A 20,712-nucleotide genomic window follows, 5' to 3' on the forward strand; every position below is an offset into this window, starting at 1 on the left:
GGGGAAAAAAAGGTATTAATATTGCATAGAAAATTTAATCAGATCGCTTCAGAAAGTTGTCTGTGTTTTCCAGATGTTATCTTGGAAGGACAGTCAAACATGTCCTCTGAGTCAAAAGCAAATACACACCACTTTCTCAAATGCGTAAGAAACTAAGAGATGAACTTTTGTGATTGCTTCAATGTACATGAGCCCGCCATCTAAATTCTGAATTACGATTCTAGAATGGAGATCAGTATTTTAGTCGACTAATGAATTATTCCTCAAAGTTTATTTTGCAACTGCATACATTTCCATCTTTGCCCTTTACTCGATAATTGAATTAATAATAAATTAACTGAGCTGAAGCTGGTTTAGTGAAAACAATGCAGAAGTCCATAATGAAGCTTGTGCCTATTTGGGGATAAATCTGTATCAAAAATTAAAAAATAATCGTAGTAGAATTGAACTCTGAAGCGGGGGAGAGGTCTTGTTTTTGCTTTAAATCATTGAAATTAAATGTAATGAAAAGTGATCAGAGTGCTTATTTTTACTTTGTTTTGTGGGAAATTGTGCTGGGAATGTGGGTCTATTGTGCACAAAGGATGTTGGCTTTATGCTGGAACCACCAGGCAGGTTGAGTTGAGAAACAATTAGCTCAGTCAGCAAGCCTTTGAATCTGATTAAGCCAGGAAGTGGTCACTCCCCAAGACAGAGCAGAATGAAGGGAATGAAGGCGGTAACCCAACAAGAGGAATGATTTCTCTCTCTGAGAAAAACTAGTATTAGAATTTATTGTGTCAAATTTATGTCAAGGATTATATCACTGCATTTTATTATTATTTCACTGAAAACAAATATGATCTTGTTTCCAAGTAGATCAACAGTCCACATGTGTCATGGCTACTGTCTCTAAGAAACTTCTGTTTATTGAGGCTTGACATACTCTCATGTTTTGGTAACAAAACATCTTTGAGACCTAGGACCCAAGTCACAGAGGAAAATGCAGGGCTTATACAAGACTGCTGGCTGGATTCTCATTACTCTGGGGGCTCTCAGTGTATTCTCTGGAGTTATTGCTTTCTTCCCAGTCTTCTCCTACAAGCTTTGGTTCACAGGATGGAGTGTCTGGATTGCTTGTCCCATCTGGAATGGAGCTTTGGTAAGAAAATATTTTTATTACATATGTTGAGAGAATAAAGGAAAGAGAGAAGGAAAGAGGGACCAGAATAACATGTCCTTTTAAAGTTTTCCAACAATATGAAGACATCAAAATTCTACAGAAAATCAGATTTTACCTTAGAACATTGATTTCTATTAGTTATCTTTCAAATATAAGGTTTTCTTAATATCATTTAATCATATCTACAACATATCAGGTATACTATAGTGAAAATGCTGTTTGAGAAATTCTTCAAAAATTATTTTATTTTAATCTTCTTTACCTGGACATTCTGAGAAATCGGAATCTATCTTTCGAAATTTGAATGTAGAAAAAAATATGAACCATGAAAAATAATTTTTAAATGAAGAACAAAGTAAAATAATTTTCAGACTAATGCTCTTATTAGAAACACCAGGGTGTGTTTATGTGACCGAAAGGTTTACAAGCCCCAAATCTTAGTTCTCCCATCTTTTTCTTTGAACACAACTGCTTAAACTGAAAATAATTGAAGAAGTTGAGTGATGGGCTTTACTAACTTCACATGTTGCCAAATTTGCATGTGTCAAATACACGTGGGTACTAAGTAACTGCTCAATGTCTGTCCGTTGAATGGTCACACAGGTGAATGATGACACTGGTACCTCAGCTCCCTGGGTCAAAGAAACCAACGCGTGTAGTCTTGGGAGTAGGTGGCTGCCATGGAAGCATGATCGAAGAGGGGTTACAAAGGCCCAAACATCCAACAAGTCCTTCTCTCGTTGTTTCCTGGGATGCCTGACATTCACTATTGGAGACTAGACAATTTGATTTTGAAGTTTTTTGATCGTATGGAGTTTTCTCTTAAAATGTAGCCACTCTCAGGAGGGGCAATACTTTACGTTTTTAAAAAAATCAAACTTAACAGAGATATCATCTAAAAGCAAGACCCTAGGAAATATAATTTTAATTTACTTAATAAATAAATATGTATTGATAGCCTACTACATGCTTGAGTTACAATGGAGAATAAAACAAGATCTCAATATTAAAGGAATTTGGTCTAGTGGGGTTTAATGATGGTGTGCAGATGGAGGAAAGCGGGATGGTGGGAGCGTGGAACTGAACATGGAAACGATTTGATGGTATTTTTCTTTTTTTTATTTATGTATTCTTTTACACCACCACCCAAGTCTTGAACTTTTCCTCTTTCCCCCAACAACTACCCCAAACCACACATTCAAGGAGATGTTTATTAAACAGCTACTAGAATGCAGTGATGGCATTTATATAAATGACTACCAAACTTTTTTGTTGGTGACCCAGAGTAAGAAAAATATTTTACATCAGGACCTGGAATGTACATAAATACATCTATATATTTCTCTCAAGGTAAAAAGAGAGATACTGAAATATACATATAACTAGATTTATATAACATATGTTTCACAAAACAATACTTAACCTTCTATGTGAAGTGAATTCTGATATTTTCTATTCTAGTTAACTTTGTAAAAATTCTGACTTTACAACTGGCCCAAAATTTAACAAAACCATGGTTATAGCTCAATCCTGTGTCCCTTTCTTATAATTCTTTGCCTATCCCTGCAGGGTCTATCATAATATAGTCAACAGATATTGGTGATTTGATTAGGTTCACAGATTACTGAATATATGCTTTTTCTACACCAAACATCTGTTTGACCAATCAGACCCAGAGAAATGACATGACAAATCTCTAGCACATAGCTAATTGGTGGCTTTTTGATTTTTTGAGAGTGACAGCATGGGGAAGTAGAGTCAGAGAGTTAGGATTTGGGGAGGTGGGCCTCTGTTCAAATCCTGACTTTAACATTCTTGGTATGTAGTCAAGAGCAGTGCCCTCATTCAACCAGTCCCTCATTGCTTTTACCTGTAGAATGGGGAATTTCACAGGTAAAGAGAGCCCATGTGAAACTGTCTAACCTAAGAGGCTCAAAGAGAATGAACACAATTTGCTCAGAGACTGCATAATAAAGAGCTTTGCCAATTTTAAAGCCCTATACAAATGCTAGTTAATACGATGCCTTTCATTTATGCCCTACTCTCTGTCCAAACCCTTTGTTCCTAATCCCTTGCCACCTGCCTCACTCTCCCATTCTGTTCCCTGACGACCTGCTGAGTTCCCTATCATGTTACCTCCTGACCTCATCTCCAACCACTCTTTTTTTTTTTTTTTTAATATTTTTATTTATTATTTATTTATTATGTTTATTTTTGGCTGTGTTGGGTCTTCGTTTCTGTGTGAGGGCTTTCTCCAGTTGCGGCGAGTGGGGGCCACTCTTCATCGCGGTGCGTGGGCCTGTCACTATCGCGGCCTCTCTTGTTGCGGAGCAGAGGCTCCAGACGCTCAGGCTCAGTAGTTGTGGCTCACGGGCCCAGTTGCTCCGCGGCATGTGGGATCTTCCCAGACCAGGGTTCGAACCCGTGTCCCCTGCATTGGCAGGCAGATTCTCAACCACTGCGCCACCAGGGAAGCCCTCCAACCACTCTTCCCTTAGCTCTTTTCTTTCCCATCACGCTGGCTCCTTGGTTTCAAACATGGCAAGGTATGTTTCTGTCTCAGGGCCTTTGCACTGCCGGTTCTCTGCCTGAAGCCTTTTCTCACATACATCTTGTTCCCTAACTTTCTTCAATTCTTGGATCAAATGTCACTTTCTCACTGATGCCTTCCCTCATTACCCTGTTTAAAATTGCAGACCTTCCCCACAAATGGCATTCTCAATCTCTCATCCCCTGCTCTACTTTTCCCCTCATAACACCATCTAATATACAAAATAATTGCCTGACTTATTGTCTGTTTGTTTGTCCTTTCCCCCCAAATGTAGATTGTACAAAGGCAGGATTTTTTTTTTCCTATTTTGTTCATTGCTATATCTCCAGCACTTGAAAGGGAGTAAGTGACATGCTAGGTATTCGTGCTAAATATTGCTTGATACCTATTGTCGAATGAGTGGTGAATGCCATGCTCTCCATTCTGACAGTACAGAATTCCTTATACAGTTGAGCTCTAATTAGGTGGCAAAGAATAAAGGTCAAGCTGGTATTTACACTAAAGCAGGAAAAAATCCTCACCAGAAGGAAAGCAATAAGAATGCTCACTCTTTCAATAATGTCTAAATTTGGAACAACATGATTTTTTTCCTAGTGAGTTTGGTAGTGAACCACAGCTCTGTCTGATCAGGGTCAACTTCAAAGGTCTCTGACTCATCCCACAACCTTCCCTGCCAATCACTTCTCAACTTGCCTGCAAAGTGTATCTTCCTCTGGTAGAAAGATAATTTGTACATTTCAAACATATTTCCTTTTGAAAATGACTCCATATCTCTTTTGAGATTGGAAGAGATAGATTTTAGAAGTGACCCATACTTTGTGTTTGTTCGGTGCCTTTCTTTCAAAGCTTTTTCTAAATTCTTCACAAATATTCCTCCTCAGACTCTCCTAGCTCAATTCTGACAGCCACACGATAAGCAGTTTTCCTAGGATTTCTGAACCAGGTTATTGAAAGTCATCAGCTGCTAGAAAGTATGTAGCAAGGAGATCATTGAGCCGTAAGGACTGATCTCTACTTTAATCCTGGAAATCCTGGCCTGTAGATCAAGCTCTGATGAACAGACTGAAGTGCACTGAGTTTAAAAACAGGACCTAAAGTCTGTAGGGTCCAGGGACTTGGCCAAACGTGAGCACCCAGAACCCTGCTTGGAGACAGGAACTTCGGAGAAAGGTAGGGCTGGACTCACCCATGCAAGCTCCAGTTTCCTCGTTCATTAGAGAAGGGACCTGATTGCACCAATGCTCAAGTCTCTTATAGCATCAACAGTCCTGTGATTTCCAATCAGCTGATGGTCCATTTTCCACTTAGATATCCTAAGCTTCTTGAAGCTTAACTGGTCCAAAAGTGTAATCATCTTACCACCAAAAGCAATTATGCCTTCTCCTGACTTCCCAGTCTTTGAACCCAATTTCAAACCCCGGAGTGACTTTTGACTCAATCCTTTCCTCTAAACTAGTGTTTCTCAAACTGAAATGTGCATATAAATCACCTAGGGATCTTCAAATGCAGGCTCTGATTCAGTGAGTCTAGGGTGAAGCTGAGATTCTGCATGTCTGACAGCTTCCCAAGGGAGGAGGTGCTACTGGTCCTTAGGACAGTGCTTAGGGCAGCAATGCCCCAAACCAGCCCATTTCAGCCCCACTCCCGCCCCACCACATCCAATCCATTGCCAACTTTTATTTTTCCTACGAGGCAAATCCCTATGCATTTTTTTCTTCTTCGTTCTCACTATGCACCCCCTGCCCACCTCCTTACCACTTCCTGCCCCACTCAGGTTTTATGCCTTGAAACTTTGATAACCAACCTGTGGGAATCTATACATTAATGGGTTATAAAATTAACCTGTTGGGTAGCTAGCATTTAAACATATAGAATATGAATAGAATAGAATAGGATGGGACAGAATGGAATGGAATATAATAGAGAACACTACAGTGTATTACACATAATAAAGTTATTGTTATTTTGATTAGATGTAAAAATATTTGTAACTTGACCATGTTACAAAATATATTTCTTACTATGGGTAAAGGTTAAAAAAAAAAAAAAGCTTGAAGACCAAGGTCCTACAGAGACCTCTAGACCAACGCAGCAAGCATACAATGACAGGCCCATCTTTCTAAACCTCTGCTGTGCTGGTCTAGCCCCATCTTCGAAAATCTTTAGTGTTACTTCATTGTCCAAACCAAGTTCAGATATATTAGCCTGGATTTTGAGGCCCTCCACGCCCTGACCTCACGTGGCTTTCAAGCCTGATTTCCTACTCCTCTCTGCCAGGAACCGACCCTCCCACCGGCTGCTACCCTGGCTGCCTGGACTGCCCTTCCCTCTGCATCTCCCACTGACATCACGTCCATCCTTCAAACCTGCTTTGAGTCATGTTTCCCCCACAGTGCCTTCATTCCTTTCACACCTGGACTATAGATTCCGTTGAGAGTTGGAGCCATTATTTGTATAATTATTGCTTGGTGAGCTTGCTTATCTTATTCAGCTTCTCTGTGCCTCATTTTAAAAATAGGAGACTATCTACATCCTAGGGTCATTCACTATGAAAATTAAATGAATTAACACATGTAAAGCATTCGGTAGAGTGCCCGGCATAGAATAAGTGCTCAATAAATGTTAAACGTTATTATCATTATTCCATCGGCATAGTGCCTATCACATCCCTTGTTCCCAGTAGACCCAAAATAGATGTCCGTAAGTGAATAAATTAGCCCATGTTATAATAATTCCTCTAAAAGTTTCTATTTCTGTTGTGAAGCTCTCTGCTTCCTTCAATTCATCTGCTTCTGGGAACTGCATCCTTACTGGGGCCATTTAAAGATTTAGTGGGAGGGGTCATAATTAGCATGCAAAACATTAGCAGCAACTTTTGCAAGTAATGTCCTTGGAACTGTCCCCACAGAGCAAGTCCACAGCCTGTCAAGGGGAGCCGAGGGTGGAGAGTGCAGGGCTGGGCCTCCAGCTGCACCCCCACCCTCCCCAGGCATGGCTTCCTTTCTGCCCTTCCTCACAACCTGACCGCCCCGCTCTACCCAACTCTTCACCTCCCAGACCCTCCCACATTTCCTCTTCCCACTTGACTTCTCGTCCCTCAGATCTCTTCCTTTCTTAAAAAATTTTTTGGCTGCGTGGCACAGCATGTGGGATCTTAGTTCCCCGACCAGGGATCAAACCCATGCCCCCTGCACTGGAAGCGTAGAGCCTTAACCACTGGGCCACCAGACAAGTCCCAAATCTCTTCCTTTTTTATTCTATTCCCCTTCCCTGTCTAAAAATAATTTTTTTTAAAAAATGAAAGGAAGAAAAAGGAAAGCCTGTGACTCTTGGGGGAATACCCGCACTCCATCTCCCACACACGGCCGGGCACCAGGAAAGATGGGTGTGCTTGGCTCCTGAGCCACAGTCCTCAGGGTGGATTTAACAAGTCACTGAACGGCATTCATACACCAGCTTCCCCCATGAAAGATCTTTTTCAAAGTTTTGTGTAAACAAAGCAAAATTGAAGCTGGCAGCTACAACAGAAATAACAGGCAACTGCAATTCTGCAGGATTTTTCAACTTTTGAAAGGAAAGAAACAGTTTGTGCCAAAGTAGTTAAGGCAACCTGGAATCTAAGCATCTGATAATGTCAGCTATCTACTTGGACTTCAACCAGCAGAGACATCTCCTTTGCTTTTTATCTCGTTCGCTTTAGTGTTTCTCTCACACAGAGGAGTGACGTGTCAGTTGAGCGCTTTGCCTCTGAAAGCAGAGACTAGCCCCAGGCTTAGCATCAGTGCTACAGTTGCTCTTAATAATTCTCCTGTTTTGTTGTACTGTTTATGCTGGCTCAACCTCCATAGGGTCCCTTGGAAACTTTCCTCTTGCAGAATCAAGCCAACCTCTTTTGATTGCAGATGGTTCTGTTTTTATCCATGGGAGTTATATGGTATGGCGATGCCAAAGTCTGGAATGTCAGGCTTAGCTACATGAGAAGTTTTGTGTGAGTGTACGTGTGCGTGCTTTTTTTCCCTTGCTCTCAGATTCTCTAAATCCAATATTCAAAATAGAATATGCCAGGAAAATGAAAAGCTAGGTCTCAAAACAATAAATATGCCAGACCTGGAGCTACAAAAAGCAACATCCCACAAAACCATATTGGTAAAAGCTCTGATTTTTTTCCCCTGTTGATACTATACATACAGTCATGTTTATTTCTCTGTCAAAACCCTAAATTGTAACTCTTTTTAAACCTGTCCTCATTCTGTATCTTATTTCAGGCACATCTCTTCCTGGTTTTCTCTCCCAACCTCAAAACATTCCTTGACCAGGAACAAATGATTTATGGGTTGGGAATAAGCAATTTCCAGACTCTGATTACAAAGGTCTCCATCAGACCCGGTGCCGAAGCGAAGATGAGCCCAGATTTTTTTTTTCATTATCTATTGCTCAGTTCTGGTGACACCATTCCCTCCTTTGTGGAACTATTTTCATTCTGCATTTGGGGGCTTTTTCTTCAACGGAGACTATGAAGAACTCTCTTTTGAAAAGCTGGACACCGCTACCCCCAGAACAATAAATGCCCCATCATGCATTCATTCTAATGATAATCTTTGTTATTTGAGAGACAGGGCTCACCAAGCAGGCTGAGGCCACAGAATCTCAAAAGAAAGCAAAGAGTAAAAGATATACCGCTGCCTGCCAGGAGGGTTTGGGGGGTGGGTGCGGTTCTGTGACACGTTTCCTTTTCAGTTCCTCCCATTTGTAAATTTAGCAATTTGGAAAAAGATGAACAATAGACAATTAATCAAAATAAAACATACGGCAAGGGTTTTAAAGCCAAGCTTTCATTGCAGTGACATCTTACAGTAGTAAAGGTTATAATTGTGATGGCAACATAGAAAATCAAAAAAATGAGCTTGTGTGAATCATGTCTCTGTGACACTGATGGCTTCTTTTCCTCATTGTCATCACGGATGAGGAGGTGATCAGAGCCATAAATCCATTTAGCCATTTGCTATTCCTTCTGGTTTATGATAAAGTTGTCAAAGCGTGAAGCAAACTGAACTCTTTCCAGAGGTACCTTCTCTCACGGGATGTTGTTTTTCCATTTTCCTTTCACAGGCCATCATGACTGGTATACTCCTACTGTTGGCTCACAAAGAGTGGACTCAGAGACACCTGGTAAATGTATAGACATCGAGTAGGTTGGCAGAGAAAGTTTGAAGGTCAAATCTCTACTAGTTCAGGATGGAACACAGAGAATGATTTCTGATTATAATTGAATCCTATCTAATAGATGCCTTACTATGATGAATTTCAGTAATAAATGATGTTTTAAATGCATAATTTTTATCTGATACCTGCTCCAAACATTTTCTACCAGTTCCTGTGATTATTGTATTTAGATAGTGTAGTCTGGGGAGGACAGAATCAGTGTTAGTCTTCCTGAATTTCATTCTGAAAAAGTGGATCTATAGGATCCTCTGTTTTTAATAATGTATTTTCAAGTCTCAGTTCCTCAATTTGGTATCTCCTTCCAATCTCCCTGTTACTTCTTCTCCTAAAAAAGGATGAAAATTCTGTGATATCTTGCATTTCAACAGTATAGAGCCAAGTAAATCCCAAGGTACAGAAAGACTACCTTGATTTGATTATAGCTCCTCTTCCCATGGCTACAGCAGGGCTTCTCAAACTTTAATGTATGTGTGAATCACCTGGGGATCTGGTTAAAATGCAGATTTTGATTCAGTAGATCTGAGTGAGGCCTGAGTCTCTACATCTCTAATAAGTTCCCAGGGGATATTAGTGCTCCTGGACCATAGACCACACTCTGAATAACAAGGTCCTAGGGTAAGGCAGGGATTCTGTTCACTCATCTTTGTTTTCCCACCCAGACTGGTTCTCAACACATGATAGGAGGTAAGTAAATAAATGTATTGAGTGGAGTTGATTTCATTTTTGCTTCAGTGGGTTGATATGTTATTCTCCCATAGTGAAGGTTCAAGAGGAAGGCAAAAGGGCCTGAAGAGATGGTTGTAACCCATTTCTCCTTCATTTCCCAGTAGGAAAGATTAATAGCCAGCATCTCTTTCTTTCCACATATTGCTAAAAAGCTTCTGAAAAATCTAGTTCCCAAAGTAACAATTTGTTTCTGCTTTATTTTCAGTGGGAAGCTAGTTTCACCTTTGTGATTCTGAGCATCCTGGGATGTCCACTTCATTTTACTGTAGCCTTGGCATCTGCTCTCCTTGGCCCGTATTGCTTCTACTCCTTTTGGGGGATTGCAGGGACCAATTACCTTGGTTATGCAGTTGCCTTTCCTTTTCCATATGCAAAATTCCCATCAGTTTGTGTAGACCCACCACACTATGAAGAGTACCACCTGACACTTCAAGCCTTAGACCTGTGCCTGAGCTTTGCCATGCTCTGTGTGTCCCTGACAGCGTTCATCACACTTTCTGCAAGACTTATCCGGAATGGACACATAAATGTAAGTTTCCAGAAAGGGGCAGCCAGTTCCTGTTCCATCCTAAATGCTAAAATGGAAAGTTTGGTGTATTAATACTTAATCTGTCTCTCTTTTTTACTCCTGTATCTTGTGTAACCAAAATTCTCCCACTCTTTCTACTTCTACTCCAGCTAAGAGGCTGATATATAATAAATGCATCAACATCAGATTTAGCTAACTTTTTCCAAAAGGGCTGATAATAATTTTAATATGATAATAATAGAATCATGAACTGAATATTTAGTATGTGTTGGTGTACTTCCCATTTCACAGATAGTAAACGGAGGCTAAAGAGTTTGTATAACTTGCCCAAGGTCACACAGCTTAATGACTAGTAGGACCAGATTCAGAACCCAGAGCTATTTCTCTTCATCAGGCCAGATTTGTCCTGGGCTCCCTCATCCCCCTCCTTGCCTCCTCTGCTCCTCTGCCAGACCATTAAGATGCAAGGCTCTGGCCTCCAGGAGGGTTAGAGCGGGGTCACTGGGAAAACAGCACAAGTGATTTCTGATTCCAAATTCCTACAGTTGATACTGGGTCCCTCCTTTGTGGGTTGAACAACCTCCCTCTGAAAAGAGGTATTTCTCACTGCAAACTCTTATACTGGCTTTATGATTCAAGTTAGGATTATGTCAGGGTCAAGTGAATTTGGGTTATGTTAGCCAATTTTTTTCCAGTTTCATCCTATCAGCACCAACCAGTAAAGCTGGAAGACAAGAATTTGGCACTCTCAATGCTTTTTGTGGTCAGTCTTGTCCTCTTCAACTTCTTCATAAATCTGCAAAGGAAATCCTGTACATTCTTAGGAACAGAGTTGATTTTACAAGGAACTTGCCGAGAAACAAGGCAAGCAGACCCAAATCACCGCCCCCGCTGTACTGCCAGGGCATGTAGAAGTTTAGTATTTGAGAATTCTCCCTTGTGGCAAATGTCCTAACTTTCTAGACTATTTACTAAGGAACATATGCGTAGGAGAACCACACGTTAAAAGTTGACAGTCATAACCCCTTAGCATGCATAGCTAATCAGACATCTGGCTGTCATTTTAAGCATGACCCTCACAACACTGAGGTTTAATGTAGGGTGGAGGATAGGGAGAAAAGAATGAAAAAAATATACGCCGAGCTTGGTAAGCCAACAGCGCCTTACCATGGAAACCCAACAGTGAGACCACCTAAAGTGCCTGGAGAGAGAGAAAATTAATTGAAAGCAGAGCAAAGTTCTGTGACTTCAGGGCTTTGCCTTTGCCCATCTTGCTCAGAACAGTTTCTTGCTGTGTGGTTTCTGAGCTAGGTACAGGACCCAATGCAACTACAACGCGTTCCTCAAAGGGAATCAGTGACATCAGAAGCACCCAGGGTTTTTGTGAAACTAGATTTCTGCATCCCTTCCAGGTCCATTCCCACTATGTCAGAAATTCTGGGGTTGGAGGCAGGGAACGTGCGTTTTTAACACATGCCCCCAAGAGATCCTGATGAAAATTCTCTTCCTAGCACACAATGCACTAAGTATCAATTCTGGACAGAATCTCAGTTTTCCCATTTGCATAAAATGCAGCACTAGTTTGGGTGAGAGTTCTAGATAAATTTAACAAGCATGTCTTTGTTGAACATTCTTGGATGACTTGACACCACGTAATCCATAGGGGTGGCAGATCACGTTTCGTTAGCGAGGATGAGTGGCTGACATAATGGGATATGATGTCCTGTATTAATAAATACACTGCTGTTGCCTCGAGACCAAAAGGAGCTCAGGAAGCCTGAACAAACCTTTGTTACCATGCAGAAATCTCAGCTACATTAGGCACAATTTCTAGCAGTGAAATAAATGCATTGTTTATTAAAATTCTAGAAAACACATAACTTTCTTAGAAAGAAAGGTGGATCGTTTGCTGGGGTACAGAATTCTATGTAGTGATTCTACTTTTAATGAACCTCTGTGTAGTTATGTTGCTAGATTCTCTACAGTGCTGAAAGGGATAAGTAATATTTTTAAATGTTTATTTAAAACTATTAATAAACACTGTGAAATATGCTGCTGATTCACACATTTTTCATATAAACAGAACACTGAAAGTGCTTTTAAAACCTGCCCACTTTTAAGTGTCTGCCTGAAAAGTAAAATTCTTTTATGTAAATATAGTACATAGCAGGAAACTCAAGAGCTATGAAAATTTGTAAAAAAGAAAAAAGTGATGGTTTGAAGGAGGATTTGGGGGAAATTGTGGCTGTACTGTAAAACAAAATCAATTTTTTCAGATCTATATGTAACAGTCAATATTATGATGAAAAATATTCCCTCATAAGGGTTTGTTTCTGCAAGTTTAAAAACATGTTTTCAAAAATGAATCAAGCACCCCTTTAGGAATCACCACATTCATTATTTCTTCCTTCCTGTGCCTTTTCAGTTTAGTAGAATTGAAGTCATCTTGTGTCCCAGTCAGCTCAAGCTGCTATTAAAAAATGCCGTAGACTGGGTGGCTCAACCAACACACATTTATTTCTCACAGTTCCAGGGACTGGAAGTCCAAGATCAAAGTGCCAGCATGGTTGGTTTTTGGTGAGGCCTTTCTTCCTGGCTTGTGGATGGCTGCCTGCTCACTGTGTGCTCTCAAGGCCTGTCCTGGGCTTGCTCCTAGAGAGAGGAGCAATCTCTCTGTCTCCTATTTTTTACAGACACTAATCTCATCATGGGGACCCCACACTTATGACCTCATCTAAACTTAATTACCTCCCAAATGACTTACTTCCAAATACCATCACAGTGGGGATTGGGATTTCAACATATGGATTTAGGAGGGGACATAAACAGTTGATAGCATCTTATTGAAGGTAACACAGTGACAGTGTATGAGCATGCAGTCAACTGGTACCCAACTAAAACCAGAGGTCTAATGCTTGAAAGAGGCATGAAGGGTTCGATGATTTTGACAAACACTCACAAAAGCATGGTGTGACTGATACAGACTGAATGTTTGTGTCACCCCCAAAATCTACATTGAAGCACTAACCCCCACTGTGATGGTGGTAATTAGATTTGGATGAGGTCATGAGGGCAGAGCCCCCGTGATGGGGTTAGTGCCCTTATAAGAAAAATGAAGAGACCAGCATGCTCTGTCCCTCTCCACCGTGATAGTATACAGCAAGAAGGGGACCGTTTACAAACTAGGAAGTGGGCTCCCACCAGACACTGAATCTTCTGACACCTTGATCTTGGACTTCCAGCCTCCAGAACTGTGAGAAATGTCTGTTGTTTAAGCCATCCAGTCTATGGTAGTGTGTTATAGCAGACCAGGCTGACTAAGGCAGTGAGTCCTTCCAAATTTCAAGGGCCTCGTGGGAAGGGGTGGAGTTGGGAGAGGACTAAGAGACCCCTGTTTGTGTGGTTCCTTGCAACACCCTGAAGTGACGCTGTGGGCTTAGGACTCAGTGCAGAGGGCAAATGAGCACCACACAGAATTAAGTTGAAAAACTAAAATGCATAACAACCGTAGCTGAAATTGTCTACATTCTTGGTCCAGTAAGTAATAAAGTGATGAGAAAGGAAAGAATTGGGACGCCAGACGCGCTGCAGCTGTCCCCTGCAGCTACTCTGCCCCTCCTCCATGGAATGGAATGGCTTCGTTTGTTTTCCTTTCATTATTCATTGTTATGTTTGGGGTTGTTTTTTTTTTAATGAAAGGGGGAAAGAAAATATTTTCTCCTTCTCATGTGATACAATGGTTTTATTTTTTTTTTCAATGAACTGAGAAATATTTGCCATAAAAGATGTAGGTAAACCCTCTAAATGCAGTTTAAAACATGGGGACAGATTATTTATCAGTGGAGGGCAAACAAAAGGCAAATTAACAGCAATATACTGGTTCCAAATCTTTCAGCAGACGTACTCTGCATCATTAGCAATAGAAATGTGTTTTGAAAGAAATTCTTCCATGACTCTTATCCTAAACTTCTGAGGTCCCACATTGGGCTATAGCAAGGTGTTTCTGGTGCTTCTGGGAAATAATCCCCTTGGGTAGATCCAGTAAAACTCAAGCAGTATCGTGCAACTGTAAGAATCCACTGTATTTCTTCCTCACAAATTCTATTATGTGGTCACCTCAAAGTGGTCAGTCGAAAAATCAGAATCTAGAAAAATAATTGCAATTCAGGGCATTACTATTCCTTCTATCTCATAATTTTCTCTGGAATAATAATAATGGTGACATAAAACTGGGTGATAGAAGAATAATTGTAGGTGTTATTTATTGGATAGTTACTATTTGCCTACTTTATTCCTGACAGCACTCCAAAGCTCATTGACCCCATTTCACAGATGAGGATGTCAAGGTGGCCACGTAGGGTCAGGGTTCTCTCCCAGGTCTTGAAGGGCCTAGAGACCAGGCTCCTCGCTACTGGACCACACCTCTTAGGTGGTGCATCTCCAGTCTTACGTACTCCAGGTGACTTGGCATAGTCATGATTTTCATGGACAATTTTTCTTATGTTTCTCACAGACAAAAATTAACTCATATTTTAGAAATGGAAGCTATTTTCTCCAGGATATTTTCATTCTGTTAAATCAGTGGGACCATGCCAAAGGTGATAGCAAGTTACTAAGAGAGGAAAAGTGTCCATTGTAATGTATTAAAAAAAGCTTGATATTTTGTCAAAGAGGGAGCAATAGGTGGGGTGGGGTTAGTAACCAGAGAATTGCTTTTTGTCCATTTTTACTTTATAAATTATTGTGAGCTTCAACATATTTTCCTTTTGACATTATCTTTTAATATAAAATATCCTAGTAGACATTTTTCCTTGCCCCTTACTCTTAATCTAAAATGTTCTTACTATGAATATAATTTTTAACAAATTTTAAATGTTTTAAATGTCATATTTTTAAAAATTAGAAAGAGATTTAAAAGAAAGAAGAAATTTTTGTTTCATAACAGGGCAGAAACTTGAGTAGAAATCAGAAGCCTCCATCCTCTACAATCAGTTAAAGTCAGTTTTCAACAAAGAAAACTGAATTTATACTAGTGAATATTTCAGAATGACTGTAATGGTGCTAATCTGTGAGTACAAAACCATTTAGGAGTGCAACAATGTTGGTTGGGTACTTTAAATTTTATTAATTAAAGAGGAGAATATGTGACAGCTACTATTGGATGCCTGAGTTCCCGCCTCAGATGAAAAAAGGGAGAGAAATAGAGGAAATAATGAGGGTGAAACACAATGGGAGCCGTGGGGGGTGAGGAATGACACGAGGACACTTCCCCTCTCAGACCGAGCCTAGGAACCAGAGAGGACGGTGGACGAGGCAGCAGTGCACCCTGCACACATCAGTAGTCGTGCACCTGAGCTTCCTCATCTCTGAGACCACAAGGCTTGGCAGCCGTCCTCCAAAGACCTTGCCAGATCTTTCTCAGTCTGTGATTTTGAAAGAAAACTTTATTTCACTTGAGAAGATTACCATTCAGAAGGGAGGGCTGTCAGCAGCAATGGGTGGCTCTCTAGCTGTCCTAAGCCACACTGATGTGTCACTGGGGTGCACCACATGGCCTTGGTATGCCAGCTCAAGAAGTGATAGACACCAGCAACGGTGCTCGAGCGAGGCTTAAGAGTTGTCACAGATCCACAGCGCACTGTAAACACTTGAGTAAAGCACCTTTCTTTGCTCCATGTTCAATCTGTCATATCAAACCAACCAGAATTATCTTGTTGCTTGCCTTTTTAAAAACTTACTTAGTATTATATATTGCTCAGCCATAAAAAAGAATGAAATATTGCCATTTGCGGCAACATGGATGGAACTAGAGATTATCATACTAAGTGAAGTAAGTCAGAAAAAGAAAGACAAATATGAGATCACTTATATGTGGGATCTAAACAATAATACAAATGAATCTATATACAAAACAGAAACAGACTCACAGACATAGAAAACAAACTTACGGTTACCAAAGAGGAAAGGTGAGGGAGGGGTAAATTAGGAGTATGGGATTAATAGATACAAACTACTACACATAAAATAGATAAGCAATAAGGATTTACTGTCTAACACAGGGAACAATATTGCATATCTTGTAATAACCTATAATGGAAAATAATCTGAAAAAATATATATATATATAACTGAATCACGTTTCTGTACACCTAAAACTAACACAATATTGTAAGTCAACTACACTTCAATTTAAAAAATTAGAACTAAAAAACCCCAAAACTTAGCAGTATATAATTGAATAAGTAAGACGCTTATGACTCCACTTTATTTTATTTGCAAAAAGGCTGTTCTTAAATGTATTTATTCTCTTACATCATATAATTAACCTAGAGTCCTGGATGAAACAGAAATTTCCTTGTTAAAGCAATAGAATTACTAGGTTCTGGACAGTAATTAGTACCTATTTGACAAGAGGAGTATCTTCTGTTCACCAGAAATGACTTCTCTCTTGTCACATATCAAGAATTATGAACCTAAAGCCCTAAATATAATATTCCTTATTTATCCTTGCTCCTCAACATTTATTGAGCATGTACTATGAGCCAGATATGCTAAAGTACAGAAAAATGAGCAAAACACATTCTGGCGCTCCATAGACTTATAAGGACTGAGGGGAAATGAGACTTGGGCCAGGAGGATCAAGAGCCCAGATGAGGAATAACAAGACCTGAGTTAGGTAGTGATAGTGGGCATGAGAAGAGGTGATACATTTGAGAGATACTTAGGAAGTAGAATCAATGGACTTCATAACAGGTAGCATGTGGGACAAAGGAGGAGTCCAGGAAGACGCAAAGGGGTTCTGGACCATGAGAGGCACGACAGAGTGATTGGATTTAATGTGTGAATCCCACTCTTGTCACTTAAGGTAAATATTCAGTTTCACATCTCATCATTAAAAAAAAAATTATTGTAAGAACTTAAAAGAAGAAATCAGAGGACTTCTACCTGGGATTCTAGCCAATGAGTTACTAAAATTTGCCATTGGACACTCCATCAAGTTGTTTGCATATCAAAAAATCAATGATGCTTTGCTTTGAGTTTATAATAAACCTAGTGCAGAAGGGCATGGGCTATAAGACAGTTTCAATGTAGGCTGAATTAATTTAACAATGTATCACTTCTTTTCTTCTACTGAATCTCCCATGGCAAAGATTGGCCGTGAATGACCTATAGATAGCCAAGCCCAATGGTCTCTTTTCAATCCACATCTTCCTTGGCTGCTTTCTTCATGAAATTATCTCCCTTGACTTCCACGCACCATTCTCTTTGGTTCTCTTCCTTCTCCATGGCTTTTCCTCCTCAATCTCCTCCTAAAGGTCCTCTGCTCTGCTCACCACTTAAAAACTGGTACCCTCACTTACCACTTTTGGGCTGGCACCTCACACATCCGCATCTGTAGCCCAGTCCCCTCTCCTGCTCTAATGAGCTCTACATCTGATTGTTTTCTAGACACTCTCTTGGTGTCCCTCAGACACATCAAACTCCAGGTGTTCATCGTGGAGTGCATTAGCTCTTCGTCCTCAACACCTGCTCCTCTTCCTGTATCTGCAGCTCAGTTGCCAACACTCATGATACTCAGGACAAGCCTGAGACCTGGAGTCATCCTTGACTCCTTACACCTGAGACCGTCACCGTATCCTGACAACTGTACCTCTCAAGTATTTCTCTAATGTGTCCTCCGTTCTCTCTACCAACGGTGACGACCCTGGTTTGGCTCCCATATTCTCTCACTCAGACTGCTTTGCTTCCAGTCTGTCTTTCTTAAAAAGTATCCTCCACACAGGCTCTAGAAGGAGCTCTCACGTTCAAATCTGTGATCATTCTCCTGCTTTAAATCCTTCTGCGGCTCCCCTTCACTCTCAGGATACAGCCAAGCTCCTTTGCATGACATCATGTGTACTCAGCTCCTCTCTGAGCACGTGAGTTCCTTGAGGACAGGGACTGTCTAAGGTGAGCAAGAAAGGTGGGACTGGGAGTGTGAGAATCAAAAGAGGAAAAGAGAAGCAGGTCGCGATACTGGATGTCATTTTTATGTCTTCCTAGCCATAGCTAAAATCTTACCTAAACCTACAGCAGGAATATTTTAAATTTAAAGACAATTCACATGTCATGGGGAAATTTGCTATGGTCTTGGAATCCAAAAAGAATCTCCAGAAAGGAATACATAGAAAAAGTAGATTTGAATTTCCATACCAAGGAGCAGTGGTTTATTGAAGAATTGCTTTCAGCATTATGAAACATAGAGAACCTGATATGGTACTTTTGAAATCAGACAGTTTGAGGGGTAATTGCTTCTTCTGTCACGTACTATCTGAGTAACCTTGAACAAATGAATGCTGAATCTCTCTGAGCCTAAGGTCCTTGTTGGTAACATGGAGATAACACCTACCTCACATGTTGCAAAATGAAATGATATAATTACTATTAAGAGCCTTTACACTGAGCATGGTACTTGATAGGCCTCAAGAAATGTTTGCTATCTTCCCCTCACTGCTAATCAAATTTAAATTCTTGACTCAGTCAAAGATTTCAGAAAGTGCCCTTTAGCCTTCTGTAAGTTTTGGAAAACCCCAAACCAGTCCAAACCAGACAAAACAAACAGCAAACCACCAAAAGAGATAGTCAACAGAGAGACTCCCTACTCTTTAGGCAGCCCCTCCACAAAAGTAATGGTTCTTCTGGACCGTTTCACGCTTATGCCAGAAATTTTATTACACATGTATTTCTTTTTTTATATCTCTCTGCCATCCCCCTCCACCAGTATCACCAATTTTGTTCTCTCTGGTGATTCCTCTTAAATCCTTAAGAGGTACCATGATGCTGTTACTTGAGTCATTCTTCACTGGGCTCCTGTGACATAAAAAAGGCTAAATTAAATGTCAGAAATGACACTCTATTTTCTCTGATAAATTGTAGAAATAAACACTATTGTATTTTTTTTCTTCCTAGGGTCAAAAGAATGGACAATAAATTTGAAGCAATGTTCCTCTTAAATTTGTCATCTTTGTGACCATTATTTTGAAATATTTCTAAAATAATTTTGATCTTTAAACATTTTTCCTCTATGTTCTTATAAAATAAAAAATTGAAGTAGTTGTACACTTTAGCCCTTTTTGATGGTTAACCTTGTTTTTTCTGATTTACATGCTATGATACAAAAATTGAAATTATGTCAGTGTTGTCATAGAATTTTAAAATCTGAAATATAAGTTGGAAGTGAATGAATGTTTCTTTAAATTCCTCTTGTTCCCTGTGTGATGTTTCATTGAACTGTAATTTCATATTACCCAAATTAAGGAAACGCTTTCACACCCTTTCTTCATTGCCATTACCAAAGTGACTCTAAATCTTCAAAACACAATTAAAACTTTGAATTGTGGGGATAATGAGAACGCTCTCCTGCAGGGGGACTGTGGTCCTCCCTCCTGACCTCTCTATAGCTTGTCTTTGGCACTTAAGACAAACTACTTAATTAATTGGAAGAGACCTTATTAGAGGCACTTTAGATGAATTTTTCATCAAATGTCCCAAGATTCATATGCCCCTGACAGCTCAGCCATTCCTAAGTGGCAACTCCAGTCAGCTGTTGAGTGGTTCTAAATGTAAAATGTCTTTCTTGTCTTGGCTAGAGACCTGCTTCTTATAGCCTCTGTGTCTCTGTGTCTTGGTCCTGCATCTGTAGCCCCTGAGAGCACAGTACAGAGGTTCTCAAATGTGGTTCCAAGGTCAGCAGCATCAGCAGCATCTGGGAACCTGTAAGAACTAGACACTCTGGGGTTGGGTCCACCAATCTGCTTTCGGAAGCCCTCCTTCAGCTGAGGGCTAAAGTTTGAGATGCACTGGTGTAGCTTAGCACAAAGTGGGTGCAACTTTGGAATGAAAAATACCTGGATTCAGACGCACTGGTGTAGCGTAGCAGAAAGTGGGTGCAACTTTGGAATGAAAAATACCTGGATTCAGATCCTGGCCCTCTGTCATTTTAGGCAATAGCCTCCGTTTCCTCTCTGATCAAATGGAGCTGATGGGCATAGCTAATTCCCAGACTTGCTGAGAGAATTCAATGATACCATATGGGTCAAGCACACAGCAGAAAGTCTAACACACCCTTAGCGCTCAAAATTAGTGTCTAGTGATATTGGTTCATTCAACTCATTTATTAGATGCCTTTGATATGAGTCTATATAAAGCCCTTTCTTTTGAAAATGGAGAAGTACAGAAAATTTTAGACATGACACCTTAGACCTAATAGTATTTAAATACTTTCATTTTACAAATGGAAAGCATAACATTCAGAGAGGCGAAGTGACATGTTCAAGGACGCACAGCTCAATTGCTGGTGTATGGAAGCCCTTTAGGTGCCTCCCAGTGCTCAGCCCTTCAATCAACACATGTTTATCTGTCACTTAGTACAGCAATAAGATATGTATTCCCAGGCCTGGTGATTACACAAGTAGGGACTTCGAATTTATCAGTATACTGTCTGAATTAATTTTAATATTAATTGAGCATTCCCAGCTAGAA

At 40.2% G+C, this 20,712-nt stretch overlaps 1 protein-coding gene across 1 annotated transcript; it reads left to right on the forward strand.

Moving 5' to 3' along the window:
• The first annotated feature begins 982 nt into the window (after positions 1–982).
• TMEM212 (transmembrane protein 212) lies at positions 983–19,329 on the forward strand. The gene is made up of 4 exons (XM_036851098.1): positions 983–1,141; positions 8,823–8,882; positions 9,868–10,191; positions 19,141–19,329. The coding sequence occupies exons 1-4, from the start codon at positions 983–985 to the stop codon at positions 19,159–19,161; spliced, it is 564 nt and encodes a 187-aa protein (XP_036706993.1). The 3' UTR covers positions 19,162–19,329.
• The last annotated feature ends 1,383 nt before the right edge of the window (positions 19,330–20,712 follow it).

The sequence above is a fragment of the Balaenoptera musculus genome, chromosome 4 (assembly GCF_009873245.2).
Source record: "Balaenoptera musculus isolate JJ_BM4_2016_0621 chromosome 4, mBalMus1.pri.v3, whole genome shotgun sequence".
NCBI lineage: Eukaryota > Metazoa > Chordata > Mammalia > Artiodactyla > Balaenopteridae > Balaenoptera > Balaenoptera musculus.

Bases quoted from the DNA above. Each gene is read 5' to 3' on its own strand.
- TMEM212 (XM_036851098.1), top strand. From the start codon at position 983: ATGCAGGGCTTATACAAGACTGCTGGCTGGATTCTCATTACTCTGGGG. The intron at 1,142-8,822 runs GTAAGAAAATAT...TTCCTTTCACAG, and splicing joins CCATCTGGAATGGAGCTTTG to GCCATCATGACTGGTATACT. The intron at 10,192-19,140 runs GTAAGTTTCCAG...TTTTCTTCCTAG, and splicing joins TCCGGAATGGACACATAAAT to GGTCAAAAGAATGGACAATA.